The 20,357-nt window shown below is 36.5% G+C and overlaps 1 protein-coding gene and 2 pseudogenes across 14 annotated transcripts in view; 2 read left to right on the forward strand and 1 right to left on the reverse strand.

The window, feature by feature from the left end:
* Positions 1 to 20,357, forward strand: part of MAP2K5 (mitogen-activated protein kinase kinase 5) — a 266,429-nt gene that overhangs the window by 41,108 nt on the left and 204,964 nt on the right. For all 14 annotated transcript variants that reach the window (XR_004966995.1, XR_004966996.1, XR_004966997.1 and 11 more), the window contains 5 exons: positions 144 to 213; positions 4,334 to 4,374; positions 5,351 to 5,418; positions 13,196 to 13,244; positions 19,989 to 20,053. Coding sequence is in view for 11 of the 14 variants with exons in the window: in XM_036305713.1 (XP_036161606.1) it covers positions 144 to 213; positions 4,334 to 4,374; positions 5,351 to 5,418; positions 13,196 to 13,244; positions 19,989 to 20,053 (293 nt within the window). In the remaining 3 variants the exon portion in view is untranslated. The remainder of the gene's footprint in view (positions 1 to 143; positions 214 to 4,333; positions 4,375 to 5,350; positions 5,419 to 13,195; positions 13,245 to 19,988; positions 20,054 to 20,357) is intronic.
* Positions 1,858 to 2,821, forward strand: LOC118654440 (annotated as a pseudogene).
* LOC118676593 lies at positions 6,328 to 10,157 on the reverse strand (annotated as a pseudogene).

Raw genomic sequence — 20,357 nt, forward strand, 5'->3', positions numbered from 1 at the left:
TGTGCAAATGGGGACAAAGTATTCCCGAGGCTTATATATATACACCAGCAATTTACAAAAGTACTATGAATTAAGCAACCCATAAGTGCCTGTTCCAGTATTCATACATTACTGACTAATCTCTTTCTATAATCTCTTTGCAGTATTATTCCACAGTAATGGAACAGCAAGTAAATGGACAGTTAATAGAGCCTCTGCAGATATTTCCGAGAGGTAATGTTGAACAAATTCTAATCAACAATGATTATTTCAGTAAACTGTTTCATCAACAGTTATGTTTTCCAAAGGTTTAAATGCACATAACATGTTGTTTAGCTCTTAATTTGAAAAAACAAACAAACAACAAAACCCACAAAAGAAGTATTCATTATTGTGGGGATTGCAGGCTATATTATAGTTATGGCAGATAAAATATCTAATTTACTAGAGTAAATTAAACTAACTAGATTGTTTTTTTGTTTTTGAAGTACATATTTACATTCGCTTACAGAATACTTTGGGGGTCCGCATGGTTTCTAAACCAAGGCAGATGAATTACTTTAATTTTGGGTATTTATAAATTGTGACTCATGATGATAGTCCAGGCTGCTGTTGTGGAGAAAGCTTTCAGTTAGAACAGATGCCAAGGTTTACCAAGGACTTCAGGAGAGAATTTTTGGTAGAATGTTTGGAGCTGGGTTTTTTAGGGTAGCTTTTTCTAAATAAGGGAAAGTTCTCATAAATGGAAATTGTTAAGTCTGTAAAAATATAAGCTGATTAAGGTAAGTCTTGGTGAATCACTTGGTCAAATAATTTGCTTTTTTCCCTTTTAGGTTTCTCATTACTAGCTTATATCAGATATGATTGTTCACATGTATATAAATGTTCCCTCAAAATTTGAGTAATGGAGACAAAGAGCAGTTTAATTATATAAACCATTAAGTCTTTTACCCATTATACATTGTCCCACTTGGAATCCATGTTTTCTAACTGATGGAACAGATACGGAAATTCTCTAAGTAACTCTTCTAGAAATAACTTAATTAAAATAATTAAAACTTAAACTTACCTTCGTTAACTGATACTGTACAAATAATCATGGTATGAGTTTTCCAATTAAACATTCTAGACTTTCATTACCTATAACACTCTGAAGTTTGAATGGCTCAATTAACTAGTAGACTCTTATTTGCACTGATAAAGTCTCCAAAGGCAGGTGACTCGGCCAGCCCACAGAGCTGGGTTCAAGAGCAGGGCTGCTCTTCTGGCAATAATGTAGGAGGTGGGATTGGGAGTACTTAGTAAATTATTAATAATGGCTTATTAAAGAGCTAAGTAAATAAAATTGGGCCATTGACGGTGTGTCTGAAACAAGAATTATAATTAATCTAATTCTATTGTACTTGAGGACTAAAAACTAAAAGAAAAAAACTTGCCATTTTTGTATATTAGTCCAATAATAAGGATGCAGATTGCTTTTTAATATTTTTAGTGACTGGAAAACTTCGTCAAGTTTCAACATTGTTTCTGTACAAGGAATATTTTTTCTTTTGTGAGCAGTCCTGTCAGTGTTACTCTGTATACCATTGTGCCCCCTCCCATGATAATAACAACCATTTTCAGACATCTGCTCTGTTCCGGTACTAATGTTGCTGTGTTGTTATTTATAATTCTCCCAACAGTTTTGCCTATTAGGTATTATTGCTTTCATTGTATAGGTAAGAATATTGAAGTCCAGGGAGGTTTAGTAATTTTAAGATCACACAGCTTATAAGTGGTTAATGTACCCTTTGAACAGGAATTTTGTTTCTAATATAATTTGCTGAAAGTAGAAGGGCAGTTTTCCTCTCCCGGGGATGGTGACTTCAGGCATGCACAATGGTCCAGCGTTTGACATACATCGAGGCTGTCCTACAATACAGCCTCTAACCAAGCTAGACTGCCTCGAACTCCTAATAGTAGAATTGTTTACCTTTATACCAAGAAAGTTGGGAAAGCCCCCAAACCTGCATGTGGCATGTGCCCAGGACAACTGCGTGGAGTTTGTGCTGTGAGACCTAAAGTTCTAATGAGGTTGTCTAAAACGGTGAAACATGTCAGCAGGGCCTGTGGTGGATCCATGTGTGCTAAGTGTGTGTGTGACAGGATCAGGCGTGCTTTCCTCACTGAGGAGCAGAAAAGCGCTGTGAAAGTACTGAAGGCACAGCACAGAGTCAGAAAGCTATTTTTTTTTAAAGAAGCTTTTTTGAATAATAAAAGTAATTAGAAGGCTAAAAAAAGAAAAGAAAGCAGAGGCATATAAGTTAAAATATTAGTGGCGTGCATGGGGGAAGTTTATAGGGGTTTGTAGGAGAGTGGAGAAGAGTGAGGAATATTCTGAACACAGAACCGATTAGGCTCTAATAAATTATTAAATAAAGTCCTTCCATGCCAAATTTAAATTTTTAAAAATATGAGACTTAGTTACTCTACCCCCATGGGTTTGTGTAGGTTGTTTTTGCATGCTATTGTACAACTCTTTTTAGCTTTTTGTAGTCTTGCTTTTTGCTTGCTTATGTACATCACATATAGATAAGTGAGATTAAACAAACTTGTACAATTAGTATATAGACATATTGGATATATTAACTGGGTCTGTGTAGTTGTTTAGAGACCCTCAGACCTTAGATTCTGTGGTTAGGCCCCATGTTAAGAATTTCTGGACTGAATAAGTGAGAAAGACTGGAGATAAAGTTTCTGTTCTAGCACCAGATGTTCTCTTCATTCCACGTAGGACAATTGCTTTGGATGGTAACTCCCAGCTCATGGCTACAAGTCCTCTCTGTTGTTAGAAAAATATGTTAAATGTTAATAAGTATGAAAATTTACTAGCTTTATACTAACTTCTGACTCTACAACTTAGGAAATATGGGGTTACTAGGTTTTTGTTTTGTTTTGTTTTTTAATTTATCTCCATTGTTGAAAGTATTACGTATATCCCTTTTACTAGTCTTCCCATATTGTCCCCTCCATCCTACCCCAACCCTCACCCAGGCCTACCACACTATTGTCTGTGTTCATGGGTTATCAGATTTTCAGTCATAAAGGTTTGAAACTGAGGAAGGAATGAGGTAGATGTTAAGAGATAAGAGTTGATGCCTGTCTCTATTTGCTTAGTTAGCCACTTATTAAATAAAGCTTATGAATGCACTAGTACTTCGGTGGAAATACTCTGAAATGTTGTCTTAGGAAGTATTAATGATCCCTGAAGGACCGAGCGTCAAATCTATGTGACTGTTGTTTTGTTCAAAATTTTAATTTCCATTTTATGGAAAGAAGATTTGGAGTCTTACTTTTAATGTATTTTGGAAAAACAAATAAAAATTCTTTATTAAGGTTTAGATATATTTTCTAGGAAAATAACAATAAATTTGAATATACTTGAAGTATATAAATTTAAAGCTACTGATGTGCTTTGTAATTATTACTCATATTATTATTATTAAACAGCTGTATTTCTTGTTGTCAGAAAAAGGAAAAATACATGTATATCTGAGAGAGGAGAAAAAAAATCAAATTCATCCTTCCCCAAACAATCTATCAAAATTGACAGCCCCTTAACATAATATGTAGGGCACTGTAGTTTTCAGATGAAAGCAGCCTATAGCATGGGCAGGAAGCTTTTCTATTTTTAACAATTGATGAAGAAGCATTTGCTGAATTGGAAAAATACTAACCTATAACTCAGTATGGTGTCAGGAAATTAATATTATTTTTCTTGGCACAGCTTCATCTTTAGACTTAAATATTAGCATATGTCAAGATTTGCAAGAAATATAGTAAAATTAGTGATATCTCTGTATTTTAATAAATTTGATTGCCTATTGCTGTGCAGACTTGAACATTCCATCTCTGAATCTCTAACAATCATTTTGGCTTTAAAAGACCCTTCTACTCCTCTGTCTTCCGTCTACCCCCCCCCTCCATTCCCACCCCTCGAAAAACCTAGCTATTTTCAAAGCAGTTTAAGTGATAGCAGACATACAATGTAGTAGAGTGAGGAAAGATTGCAGAAATTTGAATTATGAAAGGAATATAATCATTTTAGCTCAGTTAACTTGATTTTTATATGTTTTAAGCAGAAATTGGAATTTATATAAGGTGGTGTCAGAAAGCGCTTTGCATTTATAAATGCTCACTCCTGCAAGTTAAAAACCCTGGTTCATAATTCCCACTTTGGGTCTTGGGAGCCACTTTTCAATCATTTCTCTCTGCTAATTTTGGTGTCACCCTCATTTCTTTTTAAACGATTCATTTTGAGCAAATTTGTAAATGGCCCTGATGTGTTCTACAATTTAGTCAATTACTGTTTCAGCCTGCAAGCCTCCTGGGGAACGGAACATACATGGCCTGAAGGTACGAATTTCAATAATTGTTTCAGTAAAGTTAGATGGATTTGTAATGCTGTGTTCCACTTATTGAAATGTCAAATAAAACTGCACTTTCTCAAGCTCTGACAAGCAATCTTTTTTTTTTCTTTTTTAAAATGGGAGGTGGAGGGGGATTCATCTGTAGTATTTGTTTAATATGTATATATATTTGGATACAGGGGTTTTATTGCTATATATTTTATTATTTGGAATTGTTTTGTTGGTCTGTTTCTTCAGAATGAGCCTGGGTACTGGTTTCCACGAAGATTTATTTGAGTGAAAATATAGACTTCATTTCAGTGATTAATAAAGCACATAAGCATAGTGCCCACCCCCTCTTCTTTTGACATATTTATGCGAGAAACATATATCTATTTAATGTCTTTTCATTGTTCTGCACATTTCAAATTCTGGATTTCTGTTTTAAGGCTTTACATTTGAAGGAAAATCTAGCTTTTAGGTTCAAACATTTTATAATTCATTACTTGGACTTCATTTTTTGTATGAATATGGAACATTCTATAGTGTTCTGCTTAGTTTTAGAGCTGGAGGAATATGACAGCTTGAGGTTCACCACTAACCCCTGATGTATTCTTAATGTACTTTTTTGAACACATGGGTCTTGAGTGTTTGTATATGAAACAGAACAAAATGGTAAGTGGAATTTTTGCTATAGAATTAAATTCAATTCTAGACAATAAATAGAAAAAAATTTCCTATTTGTCTCTTCTTTTTCTCAGCACTGTTTAAGTATTTGAATAGTGACAGTAATAGAGTATTATGTAATATACAGTTTGTATAGTTCTGTAACCTATATACTAAGTAGACTCCAACCATGGGTCTGTCTAGCATCAAACTAATTAACCTTCATAGTGAAATGATAAATTTGTGGCAAATTATAGGTTAATTAGAACTGTATCCTCAGAACGTAAAACTGATCAAGATTCTTTCTTTACTTGTAGGTGAATACCCGGGCTGGACCCTCTCAACACAGCAGCCCAGCAGTCTCAGATGCACTTCCAAGCAATAGGTGAGAGCAAGCGAGTAAAGCATGTCCATAAGCATGATTATCTACAAAGTTGGGAGTGGGGAAAGGTGCATGGGATATCACCTCTTTTCTACAAAACCAAAAAAATCTGTATTTTTTTTTTTGTCTTATCGAAGAAATATGACCAGTTAGGTTACCCTAGCTAGCCACATATCGACCAAAGAGAAAGGACCTCATAGGGAAAGATGAAATTCAACATGTTAAACTGTTAATTTTGGTCTATGGAATGGTTTTCCTTCAATTATCAAATTATACAGAAAATTCAGTGCCTTTGATTATTTCATGCCTTGATGATCTGGTTTATAAATGAATGCTTTTTTTTTCCCTTGCTTGTCCATCTTTTAGCAGTATCATTATCTATTAACATCTTAACCAGAAAGAGACAAGGAAAGAGTAAAGTGGTAAAATTTAATTTGACCAGCCACGTTGCTCATTTTTGTATCTTTGGTTGCACAGGAGATTGAAGCTATTTTGGAAGGAAGATAATTTTCATCAACTCATGCTAACATTGCCCCACACTGTGATGGATACTAGAGACTTGAGCCTTTCAAAGTGTTTTTCTGACAGGCTTGAGAACTTCCAGACTGTCACGGTGCTCAAGTAGAAAGAGTGACCTGCTTAAGTTGATAGAATTTTAGGTCATCTTTGCTATACTAGTACATTCAGTTATTTAGCTAGTAAACATATTGTTGTACATGCATACATCAGAGATATTGTGGGTTCCATTCTAGACCACCACAATAAAGGAAATAATACAATGAACCAACTCACACGAATATTTTGGTTTCCTGGTGCATATAAAAGTTATGTTTACACTATACTAGTCTATTAAGTGTATAGTAGCATTATGGCTAAAAAATATATGTACCTTAATTAAAAAATACTTTATTGCTACAAAGAGGTAACATCATCTGAGCCTGCAGCAAGTCCTAATCTTTTTGCTGGTGGTGGTTCTTACCTTGATGCTAACAGCTGCTGACTGATCAGAGTGATGGTTGCTGAAGGTTGGGGTGGCTGTGGCAACTTCTTAAAATAAAGCAGCAGTGAATTTTGCCACATCAACTGACTCTTCCTCTCACAAATGATTTCTCTGTAGCATGTGACACTGTATGATAGTATTTTACCGACAGTAGAACTTCTTTCAAAATTGGAGTCAATTTTCTCAAATTCTGCCAGCTGTTTTATCAACTAACATTATGTAATATTCTAAACCTCTTTTGTTATTTCAACAATCTTCACATCATCTTTACCAGGAGTAAATTCCATCTCAAAAAACCACATCCATAAGGAACAACTCCTCATTTGTTTAAGCTTTATCATGAAATTGCAGCAATTCATTCACATCTTTAGGCTCCACTTTAAATCTAGTTCTCTTGCTATTTCCACTACATCTGCAGTTACTTCCCCCAGTGAAGTCTTGGACCCCTAAAAGTCACCCATGAAGATTGGATTCAACTTCTTCTAAACTCTTATTATTTGACCTCTTCCCATGTATCATGAATGTTCTTAATGGCATCTAGAATGGTGAACTATTTCCAGAAGGTTTTCAATGTACTTTGTCCAGATCCATCAGAGGAATCACTGTCTATGGCAGCCTTACAAAATTTATTTCTTGAATAAGAGTTAAAAGTCATGATTATTCTTTGGTCCATGGGCTGCAGAATGGATGTTGTGTTAGCAGGCATGAATACAACATTAATCTTGTTGTACATCTTTATCAGAGCTCTTGGGTGATAGGGCACATTGTCAGTGAGCAGTAATATAGGGAAAGATTTTTTTTTTTTGCACAGTAGGTTTCAATTTTAGTAGGCTTAAAATATTCAGTAAACCATGTTGTAAACAGACATGCTGTTATCCAGGCTTTGATGGTCCATTTATGGAGTACAGGCAGAGTAGATTTAGCATAATTCTTAAGGGCCCTAGGATTTTCAGAATGGTAAATGAGCACTGGCTTCAACTTACTCACCAGCTATATTATTTCCTAACAAGAGAGTCAGCCTGTCCTTTGAAGCTTTGAAGTTTTCATTGACTTCTCCTCTAAGCTATCTCCTGAACACGCAGAGGCCACTATAGAGTTATTAATTTGTCTGATTTCGATATTGTTGTATGTAAGAGAATGGGGAGGCTGGAGGAGAGAGACACACACATAGGGAATGGCCAGTCAGTGGAGCAGTCAGAGCACACACATTTATTAAGTTTGCTATATTATATAGATGCAGTTTATGGCTCCCCAAACAATGACAATAGTGACATCAAAGATTACTGATCACAGATCACCATAACAAATAATGAAAAAGTTTGAAATATTGCAAGAATTACTAAAATATTGCAAGAATTACTAAAATGTGACTCGGACACAAAGTGAGTAAATGCTATTAGAAAAATGGCGCTATAGATTTGCTCGGTGCAGGGTTGCTGCAAACCTTCACTCTATAAAAAACATAGTGCCTGCAAAGTAAATAAGGCAAAGTGCAATAAAATGAGATATGCCTGTATTTGAAGATGACCCAGAGAAGGTGATTGCTCTGTGTGTATATATTCACATCAGTGACTGACAAACCAACATGAAACCAAAAAAAACCCTTTCATTCTATGCCAGATTTTTCTGGGTTTAAGGCTGTAGCCAGTATTTGCACAGCCCTTTATCAGCTGAGATGTAGCTTAGGCTTCTACTTTCCCTTCCATACCTCTCCTTACCCTCTTAACCCTGAGTCTTGGTTTTTGTTTTTGTTTTTGCCAGGGGACTTTACTGTAGGTAATTTAAAGTCTCTGCTCTGACTCTATCTTTACTCCTGTCCCCTCCCCAAAGTCACTTCCTTGATTGTAGTGTCATTATATCTACCCACCAACTTTTCTTCTACAAACATACTACTCTTAAAGTATGGTTCTTTCTTAAGCAATTCATTCTGTCTTAAAATACAGTCTGGTTATTCACCAGTGAGTCATCTGTCTTGTGATCATGGGGTAGATTTTTTAGTTCTTATCCAGGGGCTTGACCTTGCCAGGGAATGCTTTGTAGCTTCTCTCTTCCTACTTATTGGGCATGTGAACCATGGTCCAACCAAGTGGAGGCATGGGGACTGAGGGCCACTCATTACACTCAACTCATAGAGGTCAGGGCATTTAATTACTACCACTACTTGCAGAGAAGATATTTACACAGACTGACCATGAGCCTTGAAAAAAAACCAAGACTTTCCCTGGTGTTTTAGGTCAAATTTTATCATTTTATAAAAAGAGGATAGAGTTGAAAAAGATGGCAAAACAGAGAAGAAGCAGAATAAATTTTCAGTTCTCTCAGGTTTGGTTTTAACATGAGTGAATTAGCTTGGTTTTTTAAAAAGTATCATTTATACTCAGAGTATTATAAAATCTTTGGGTTGGATAAAGAGTGTCTGATCTACTGGTTCTCAGCCTTTGGTTGCAGGATCTTCCCTTAGGGCCGTGGTCGGCAAACTGTGGCTCGTGAGCCACATGCGGCTCTTTGGCCCCTTGAGCGTGGCTCTTCCTAAGCCTTAGGAGTACCCTAATTAAGTTAATAACATTGTGCCTACCTATATAGTTTAAGTCTAAAAAATTTGGCTCTCAAAAGAAATTTCAATCGTTGTGCTATTGCTATTTGGCTCTGTTGAATAATGAGTTTGCCGACCACTGGGTTAGGGTATGACCGCCTTCCAAATCGTAACAGTTTGCTCCAGTAGTGATTTCTATTATGGGAGGAATGCAACTTGAACAAATCCTGCAGGTGATTTTAATATGCCACCCTGGCATGGCCTTGTTCTGTGCCTCATGTTGATAATTAATCAACAGTTTTATTGAGTGTCTTCAATTCATTAGGTGCTGTCCTATGCATTAGGAATACAATATGGTCCTTGTCCTTTGGAACTTGCTATCTTGTAAGCACACAGACCCCCTCCTACCCCGCCCCCTCCCCCCATCCAAAAATACAAATAACTATACTTTATAATTAGTTTGGACACAAGTTTTGAAGAGAGAGCAGAGTAGGCAGGAATATGTTTAGATTTAGACTGCATGCTCGGGGAAGACTCTCTGAGGAAGAGTGACATTTCCCAGAAGGAAGAGTAGGACTAGCTACATCAAGAGCCAGAGAAAGGGCACTGCAGAGGGAGGGGGAGAGCACACACGAAGGCCCGGGGTGAAAAGGAACTCAGCATACTTGTAAGTAGGCCAGTTGGGCTGTGCACAGGGTGGGGTGGTGAGTTGAGGGGAGGTATGGAGAGACAGGAGAAGAGCAATAGCGGTGACGGGAGGAAAGGAGATAGACAGGAGCCAGGTCATGCAAGGTCATGTGTTTGAATTTTCCTCTCAATATATAAACGACTTTCAGTAGGAGAGTGCCTTGCCCAGCTCTGTGTTTATGAAAGACTCTGTCTGTGGTGTGGAGAATGAGAGGGGAAGCCCCAATCTAAGTCTGTTCTCCTTAGATGCTTCAGCTTGCCAGGTGATCATCCAGACTCTTCCTGAACATCTCTGTGGCAGGAATGCTCTTTATTCGCCAAGGCAGCCTCTTCCGTTTTCATGTAGCTGAATCTCAGAACACTCTTTTTCATGAACTGAGATTTGTCTCCCTTTACTACCCACTCAAAGATTTGGTTTAGCCATTGAACAGGGCTGTTCTCTCTTCTAGGTGATAACTTTGCCAGTCGTCTTCCCTCTAAACATACTTCTCTGAGATTTCCGATCTTAGTGAATTCTCCCATATCTACCCGCTGCTTACCCCAGATGACCTGCCAGTCACCCTGCACAGCCTCCTGGGGTTTCCTCAGCCCCACATGCAGTCATTCCCTACCTCTAAATCATTCTGGAGTCTTGTCTACTTGCCAGCACCCCTGTTGCTATAAAGGTTGTTCAGGGTCTAGATTGCTACAGCCTCCCAGTAGTGTCCTCCCTCCAGTCTTGCCCCATTGAAGTCCCTCCTGCACACTGTGGTCAGAATTGTCTTGCTGATGTGAGTTCTAAGCCTATCTTCCCTTTTACTGCTTCTCACAGTCTTCAAGGAGAAGTGTACCCTCACAGCAGGTGAGCAGTGGCCTTTTACATGTGGGTCCTCTGCCCTTTCTGGCCCCAGGGCGGCCACTTTGCCCCTTCTTACCCGACATTCCAGGTCTGCTGGTAAATGCGTGGTGTCCTTAATGAATCACGTTTCCTCTCACTACTGGGGGTTTTCACATCTGCTGCCTCTTTTCTGCTTTGCTCCTCTTTTAATCCCCTTCTTCACCTGTTACCTTCTAAAAACCATCCCTGATTATTACCCATTTCCTGGTCTATACCAGGTACCCCTTCTATGAATTCCCATAATCCCCCTGTGCTTGCCTTACTATAGGAGTTAGCACGTTGTATTATAATCACCTCTGTCCCGTGTAAATTCTGTACTCTTTGAGGACAGTGACCATAACTTACTCATTGTTGAATTCCCAATTCCTGGCATAATTCTTGGAATATAGGAGATAGTAAGTAATGCTTGAATGAATGAATGAATGAATGAACGAACTAATTTAGATTCCCTTTAAGTCTTTTCTTTGAATTAAATTCTCCCAACTCATTCAGCTTTTCTTTAAAGCCTTTTTTTTTTAAACTGATTTCTCAGAGAGAGAGAGAGGAAGGGAGAGGGAAAGAAATAGAAGAAAATGGATGAGAAAGAAATATCTATCGGCTGCCTCCTGCACGCCCCCTACTGGGGATGTGCCCGGACCCGGAATCTAACCAGTGACTTCTTGGTCATGGATCAGTGATCAACCACTGAGCCACACTGGCCAGGCTTATTCAGGTTTTATGACATTATTTCTAGTCCTCTCACCCTTTTACTCTTCTTTGGATGCCTTAGTGTCCCTCTTAAAGTGTCATAACTAGGTTATAATTGTATCACATTTAAATTTTAAAAAGACTTTAAAAGTGATTTTTAAAAGTCACTGTGACCATACAGATAAATACAATATCGAGTAAACTGGGCCACAAAGAAAATTTCAGAATACATAGATATAATTTTTTACCAGACAAAGCTGATAGCCAGATATTGGCATAATGAATGAAATCAGCTTTTTCCTCTGTTACTCTCAACGCATTAATCCGTCTTTGCCTTAGATGAGTGGCTGTTTGTTAAATTGAGTTTAGTAATCCACATGGTGTTCCTAGGCCATAATTACGGAATTCAAGTCCCACTGCCAAGGCAAAGCCTTTCCCAAACATCTTGGTTTTTGCCTTCTATAAGATTAGAATGATGAGACTTTCTATCTACCTCTGGTGTTAGAAGATTGATGTTGTATTAAGGGATCACGTTTTATTTCTTAGATGAAAGGTATTTTGTAAATGCAGTGAATCAAAATGTTATTATTTCAAGTTCTGTAATAAGATGGAATATCTGTGGAGAAACATTGCCTGAGCATTCTTTTGTTATTTCTATTTTTACAAAAGTTGTAGCTATTAAATTGGGAGTCATCTATGGGAATAGAATGATCTAGATGTTTTTCAGGGGGAAAAAGGTATGAGTATGTGTTAAGAGAGACTGACTTTGAGCAAGGTCTATACTTTAATTTTTTAAATATAAATTAGGAGTAACTATACCCCACAGGCCAGTTTTCCTAGACTAATGCACAAGGGTATAGTTATTGCACGGATTAAATCAGGATTATAAGTAATAGCATTTAGCACAGTGCCTGGTGTGTGGCCATCACTTAGTAAATGGTAGTTGCTATTTTTTAATTTTTTTTAACTGGACTGATTTTAGGCAGTTACTTATTTTTTTATATATGTTTCAGCTTTGGTTCCATTCTACAAAATTCTTAACTGCTGCTTTAGTGCATGAATTCTTAGATTTGGGAGGACATTGTTAAAGTTTAGAACCCTTGGTTGAAGTCAGGCTTTATAAAATCGGGGAAAAGTAGGGACTAAAGCTTCATAGTCTTCATTTGACCATAGCAAAAGTTTAAGAAGTATTTAGAAAGAAGACTGATTATTACTTAGAATAGTGAGTGTGTGTATCCAACATATAATAATAGCCAGAATAATTATCACTATTTATCAAACACATGCCAAGTCACTGGGCTAGGTTCAAGGGTGTGAGGGAATGGAATACATAGATAGGTGAGTAAGATGTGGTCTGTGTTCTCAGGGATCTTTCAGTTTTGGGGGAGGTGTGGTAGGTTAAATGACATCTATCTACACAGATGACTAACACAGGGAGAAGAGTTACTGTGGAAGTTGAGGTTCAGAGAGAATAAATACGTAACCTGTCCCAGAACACACAGCTAGTAAGTACCAGGATTTATTTCCACTACACATTTGCTTCCCAGGAAGTGAATTTTAACTCTAATGATAATAAAAGATCAGGATTTAGATCATCTTATCTTTTGAAGTTCTGTAACCTTTGTTTGATGTGAACATTCTAAGAGTACATCATTAAGTACTTTGTATTTAACAGATAAAGAGTCCACATAAAATAGCCACTGAAAGGCTACCCAAAGGCAGCAGAACTAAGCCAAAAAAAAGTCACGGAAGTTGTCTACAATATTCTATCTTCATTTTTGACTGTAGGCCTCTTTATTACTTTAAATTACTAATAGGGTTGCAGTCACTTTATTAATAGTTTTGCCATTTGGCCAGTTACTTTTGAAAAAATATTATACAAGGAGAAGGATGTAAAGAGTATAGTCTCTGTATATATGTTTTTACTCTGGAATTTTCAATGGTGTTCAAAGGTGTCAATGATCTTGCCATTAAAAATTATGTTTTCCCTTTCCAGCTTAAAGAAGTCTTCTGCTGAACTGAAAAAAATATTAGCTAATGGCCAGGTAGGTGTCATCATTAATATTTTCAGATAGTAGTAACTTATTACTGTCTAGTTTTTGTATCCATAAACTTAACAAACAGATAAAGAATCCATGAATGTCTTCTTATCATAAATGAATTACATGGCTTAATTTGATTGGCAGAACAATTTGCAGCACGTTTTTCAAACTGTGCTAATGGGTTTCACTCCCGGCAGATTGAAGTACCATGCATACACCCTGCTGCCTTCTCAGTTTAAAAAAAGTTAATCAGTTCTGAACAAGTGTGTCAACCCATGGGTTGTCGAAATGGCCCTGTATCCTGAGGTGACTGTTTCTTTCATTATCTTTGGGGAGAAAAAATAAACCGAACTGTTACTTTCTCACCATAGCACACTTCTTTTGTCCTGAAACTAACACTGGCTTTTCAGGGAAATAGAATAACAGCAGATCTTTGGCATTTAAAATTCCGAGGCTTTAGGAGCTCTGGTTTGCCTAGTCGACTGGCCATCTTAAAGCTGCGTGACCTAACCCACCCAGTGAGGGACAAACGGGCCTGCAGGCCACTTATTTCTCACTAATTTTGATTCAAGTAAATGGACACATCTGAAATAGTATAGTGCTTTTAAACATACATTGGTAAATTAAGCTACCTACAGGGTCCTCGATTCTTCAATAGCAACATAAATGTGTTTTAATGTTTGTTATAGAGGAAGCCCTTTGATAGCCTTGGAGGCAGGCGCCTGTCCATTGCGATTAAGCCTGCCTATTAGGCTCTATTGACTGAGACATCTGTGTCACTGCAAATAAAAGACTCTTATTGATTTTCTTAACTGCTGTTCACTTCCCGTCCATGTTTCGAAGGCTGAAATCTTAATTATCTCAGATGCTTATTCAGTGCCTTCACACACTGACCTCTCCAAGCCTCATTGGCATTTCATGAATCAAGTACTTGTAGTGGAGCATGTCAAGAAGACAAAGCTGGGTCCTCATGCTTGTCCTTTAATATCACCTGTAACTTTATGGCCTAATAGATGGGTGTGCCTTAAAACAGTGACTGTATGGTGGTGCTCCTGCAAGCCTGCCTTATTTAGTGCACAATCCCTTGAATACACTTGGAAAATGTAAGCTGATCTGGTTTGTGTGGGTTCTGGTCCGTACACATTGTATATACAGCGAAGACGAATCTGGTGTTGTAGGTGTAATCTTTATGAATTTTAGATCATATTTATCTAATACTTTTAACTTTAAGCAGTCAGAGATTGGTTTAGATTGAGGTTCACATGTGTGTTCTTCTGGTGCCCTGTGTGTGTTCAGAGTCAGTATGAAACAAACTGGACTAAAAGCACAGCCTAGGATATTTATTTTGGTTTTTTTCCCAGGATGTTTATGTATCTTCAACATCTTGTTACTAATTGTAATTTATGTATGAGTCACTTGTGTTCTTCAGCTGGAAAATATATTTCAAAATTGACATAAATTAAGAAGCTTTAACTACATTTGTTCAACCCAGGCAATGGAAAATAACCTGTCATAGATTCCCCTTTCAGAAATGAAAAACATTTATTTCCACTGCAAAAAAATAAACATCCAGAAATGTTGCTTGTGTTTTGACAACAAACCTAGTGCTATAAATATCTTAGTGGTCTTGGTTATGAGGTTCCCTTCAGTGGAAGATTGTTACGACAGTGATTTTTGACACTTAAAAGATTGTATTGCTTTCCCTTGGGAATGTGATAACCCCACATTAAACAGTATGGTGTTTTCTTTCTCTTAAGGGTAAGCCTTCTTTATATTTACTTTCATTCACAAAAACAAACACAATTGGAAGCCTTCAAAAATTCCTCTTCCTTTTACCAATTCCTCAGTTCCTTGATGCTATAGGGTAACTAAAGAGTGAGTGAGATTGCATTGCAGCGAGGTAATGTGCACAGTTGTGGGCGTCAATAAATTTCTGGGCTGAACACTGACACTCCTTGATATGGAAGATGTAAGTCACATTTAACGATACTTTAACACTTGAGCATAGTTTTTTATTTTAGTGGTTTATGCTCTCAAGCATTAATAATGATTTGCCTTTCCACTAGCCTCCACTTAGATTTAATAAGGAATTCATATTAATCATTAAAAGAAAGGGACATGATTCTTCAAGATAATCAAATATTGACAGGTTAGAAATAGCTTTCTGCCTGGGTTCATTGATATAGGTTATGTGATATAAATATTTATTTCTTTTCTGTCACTCAGAGTAAATGCCACCAATTGATTCAGCATTGATATAGTGTCAACAGTTCATAAGAAACATTTGACTGGCTTGTATTTTCCGATTAGTCTCTGCTCTATAAAGTGGGATTTACTAAATCTCTCCAATTGTCTGCTCATAGAGTGTGACTGCTTCTGAAACCATTATTGCTTCGATTTGTGAAGCAAAGGTCTAGTGATAGGACTAGTTTCTGTCAGACCTTTACATATAAAATAAGGATTAATTGAGCATTTTTATTTTAATGATTTATAAGCGATAGATACTGATTCTTCTTAACGCAGACAATAAACAAAGAATATTTTCTTTGCTGATTCATAATTGAATTCCATTTCATTTTTCCCATTAATTTCATTAATTTTATATTAAATCAAGCACTTTTTAAAAAGTTTAACATTTAGTCATTGGAATAGAGATACCATTTTTCTGTTATTGCTTAAGTAGAGGATTCCTTAAGGTATTTTTGGCATGTTTTATTTAGAACTATAAATTAGTACCAAATATGTGTTTTCTGGATGTGTTTTTTCCCACTTCAGTTTTAGTGTGCTATCTTCTATTTAACATTGGCTCTTGATTTGAAACTGAAAAGAAAAAAAAAAAAAGGCCCAGTGGGTCAATTTAAAGGATTTAAAAAGTGCACAGTTACTCTAAGTATGTGTAACTTTGACCTTTGCATTTCTAAAGTTGTTTTTCCTCTTTTTAATTTTTAGATTTTGTAGGAGATTTTGTGACAGTATTTTGTTATTCCCAATAAATCAAGCATAAATGTACTGTGAAGTCACAGATCTAGAACTAATTCTGATCCTGCTGCATGTTTGGCTGGTATTTTGAGAACTTCAAATGCCTTTAGAAAAACTTTTTTGTTTTAAAAAAAACAAAAGGAGGAGGAAGAAAAATAGATTTTGTACTGTAAAATTAGTTTAAAAATTCTAATTTTCAGCAATATATAAAACTCTTAGATTCTTACAGTTCATCTTAGATCTCATATGAAGACTGAAACATAAATGAGACTGTGTATATAAGTCCAGACTACATGACACCCTCCTCTACCCACACACCACACCCTTTCTGCCCTGGGTGTGTGCCTACATTTCTTTCACAGCACCTGCCTCTCTTTCAGCAGGAGCAGAGCCCAGTGCCAGTCATTTCTCCCAGGTCATTTGCCATTTCTGCAGCTGACAAGTAATCATAACTCTCACTGCCTTTTCTTTCTCCACCCTCACTTCTGTTATTCTGCCTTTTATTTGCCTTTTTTTTTTTAAGTCAAAACAAGGAAACTGAGTTATATTTAAATTTTATTTTGGTATCTTTGTTGAATAAAAGTTTTACTTTACCTCTTCTATGTAAAATGCTATGTAATTTTTTAAAGTTTTCTTCTTAAAAACAAATACCATAACTAATGAAATTGCTTTTAACTTGTGAGTGGCCTCGAGTTGTTTTCCTTCCTCTGGGCAGTGACCATGGATGGCAAGGCTGTCCATCCATACTTACACAGACCAACTGCTAAGATAGAGCCTCTGGTGGAGCACATGAAAGACAGTTCTAGCCTTGACTGGTTGCTGACTAGTTATGTGAATTCACATATGACCTATGTGAATTGGGCTAAATGCTTAAAATGCTATACAATTCTATAGTTATGAGATCTGATCCTAACTACTGTATTATTTAAATGTACTCTGTGGCTTTTAAACCCCACTTTTGCATCATAATGAGCACTCTTCCTGTGCTTCATTTTGAAAAGTTGGATTAGTAGACTTATTTAAAGTAAAAGGGCAGAAGTGTTAACTGTTTGTTGATCCCTTTAATGGTTTTCCATAATTGAGGTCAATTAAAGTAATACATTTTGATCAGAGCTATGAAATTCTAAAAATTTTATAATCAATTTATGAGGTCAGCTCTGATAGTTTTCCTTTGTGAAACTTTTTTTACATCATAATATTTGTATACCATACAAAATTAGAAAATTCAAATAAGCAAAAAGAAAAAGAATCTAATATTTTAAAATATAAAATCTATCAGTGAGTTCATAGGTCAGGCAACGGTCTATAAAACTTTAAAACATCATAGAAACACTTTCCCCATTTTTTATGGATACTGTCTTTTTACGTGGTACTGTTCCTAGAACTTGTTCAAAACCATTTTTATATTTATGTGGCATTTACAATCTACCTCATTATCTGAGGGATTCCAGACTCCTATCCTTGAATTTGCTTATGTAGCGCGCACACATACACACACCATACGATATTCTCTATCTTCTGACTGTTCTGGATGCCTACCACTCCTGCTTAGGTTGGAGTGCTGGGGATGCTGGATGGGTGGCTGCTCCCTTTCTCTTTTCAACTTAATGGGTAAAAAGACTATGAATTTGGGATCATAATGGTTGAAGCTGCTCAGCGACATGCCATACTTACTCCTTTGCCTTCTCTTCCTCCAACAAAATACCACAAAATCAAACTCCCTCCAAAGTCCTAGGTCTATCCTAGTATCTTACTGGAATATCAATGTGTCTTGGTTTGGGTATTTTTCTGAAAGGAAACTCCTGGTCCTTTTACCAGAAAGGCCCTGATGGAGTGATGGAGGCGAAGGGGAGATGACCACAGTATGCACCTCACCAGAGCCCGGCTCCCGTATACTCCATAGCACCAGCCTACTTACTCTTAAATCTCAGTGCCACTAATTCAGAATTTGTGAACTTGAGTGAAATTTACTTCAAGCCATGATGAGGGTGCAGCTTGTTAGGGAAGTTAATGGTACAAATTAGGTTGTTAGTGTCATGTTTCAACTACATAGAGAAATACTTTAAAGGAATTAGCCTATTTGTACCCACCAATAGTACTGCTATTTACATATGTATCCTTTATACCCATCCATCAAAGTAAACCCAATAGCAGCGCTGCTAGTGTAGCATCTCAAGTTACTTTATGTGCTCCTTTTTTTAATGCTGTCTTAAAATTTATCATTTGGTACAGAATAATGAGGCTTTTTTCTTCATGCCACATCTTTCACGCAGGTTAAAATATGGTGGTTGTTGTTTTTCTGTATTAGTAATATAATTAGTGAGGAACAGAATTTCCCTAAAATGAGGACATAGTTGTCAGTTTTTCCAACTTGTCTGTCATATCTCCACTAACCCTAAATATAGTAATTAACTAATTGCAAATTGCATCAATCAGGTTGTACAATTAAATCGGGTGCAGAAATGGCCTTCATACATTAATCTGTCAATATTCTTTTAGGGGTTGGCAAAGTGGCTTGAAAAGGAACTGTTTCTGTTACCTGCACTGTACTCCTAATTATTACAGCTCTCTGAAGCTTCAGTTTCAGAAATGTATAGAAGAAAAATATTTCCCTTGATAAATGAAACCTTGCTTTATTCAATTGGTGGAAGTTTAGAGTACAGCAAAATAGTTAAAGCTTTACTATAATAGTCTGAAAGCAAACTGTTTTTTTCCAGGTGGTATTGAATTAAAAACTCCATCCATTTTCTGCCCATGCAAGGCAGTTCAATTCCCTGGAAATTGATTTTTTTCAGGGCTTAGTATGGCTTTTCCCAAGCTTTAGCTATATGGAAAATAACACCTTTATTGAAGCCACTTAGTGAACAGAGTTGGCAGTTAATTTTTAAGCAACCAGACCAGTGTGTAGAAAATTACTAAATGGATCAAATGTAATCTGACTACTCTTAAAGTAATTTGATAAATAATTATTAGGGAGTTATTTTGTGGGTGCTAAAATAATTTACTATTATTTGTGATACAAATGAAAGTAGTATATTTGTGGCATAACAGTTTTACAGAACCTGGGAAAATGTGTATGCTGTTTTATATATTAAATTATGGAAATGATTTTATAAGAATCACATGCTTATATGGCTTTCTTGTATGCATTATTATATTTGCCTATATGTGCATTTGAAAGTGCATTTATTTGGCACTTGTCTATCATCTAATATGATTTCTACCCAGTTATTGCTGTATACTAATTTATCATTTACAAAGAAAAGCTATATCTACTCCAGGAAAAATCATTAACATTACTCAGTTTGTTTAATGTTAATTATAGGGTCATCTGAGGAGTTTTCAGGTGCTGATTTATTTACAGATCGTGAATTAGATTACTGTGTGTGTGTGTTGTCTTCCCAAGTTTGACTTTGGTTATGTGCAGCGCTGTTGGCATTGCTTATATATAGTACTGGAGACTGTGTTCTTATCAGTATCTCTGACCTGACCCTTTTGAGCTATGTTATATCATCCCATTTTGACACCTTTTATCAAACTTTAATGAAATGACCCAGGCAAACAAATTGTCATTAAACTTTCCATCACTTTGTCCCTTGGTATCGTCTTTTATAAATTGGACAGCAAATGTTGTATTGATCTTCTCGTTCTTGCAGCTGAACTTGAAATGACCCAGACTGCTTGTTGTTTATGGCCCAGAGTTGCTTTTCCTTGACATTTCCATCCACAGCATGACACCCTTTTTGTTTTTCTCTCTTTCTTGTGGAGATGAATGAACAAGACATACGATATCGAGACACCCTTGGTCATGGCAACGGAGGCACAGTCTACAAGTGAGTAGTCAATTTTGTTTAAACTTTCCGCTCTCCACATGTGGGTATCCAAGTTCTCCTTGGCACGGATTTTTAGAAGACCACCAGCGCTTAGATCTTATTTCCAAATTTATCTCCAAAATTCTGCAAGGCATCTATTTTTCTCAGGAATTGCTTGGAAAAGTGCATTTATATAGCCTTTTTAATATTTCTGAGTCTGCATTTCTCCTGGGTGATCCGTTAATAGTCCACCATTAGCAAGTGTGCCTTTAATTGGCCTGAAGTGTAATGCGTTTTTTCCTTTTCTCTTTAACATGATTTTTTA

The sequence above is a fragment of the Myotis myotis genome, unplaced genomic scaffold, assembly GCF_014108235.1.
Source record: "Myotis myotis isolate mMyoMyo1 unplaced genomic scaffold, mMyoMyo1.p scaffold_m19_p_1, whole genome shotgun sequence".
Taxonomy (NCBI): domain Eukaryota; kingdom Metazoa; phylum Chordata; class Mammalia; order Chiroptera; family Vespertilionidae; genus Myotis; species Myotis myotis.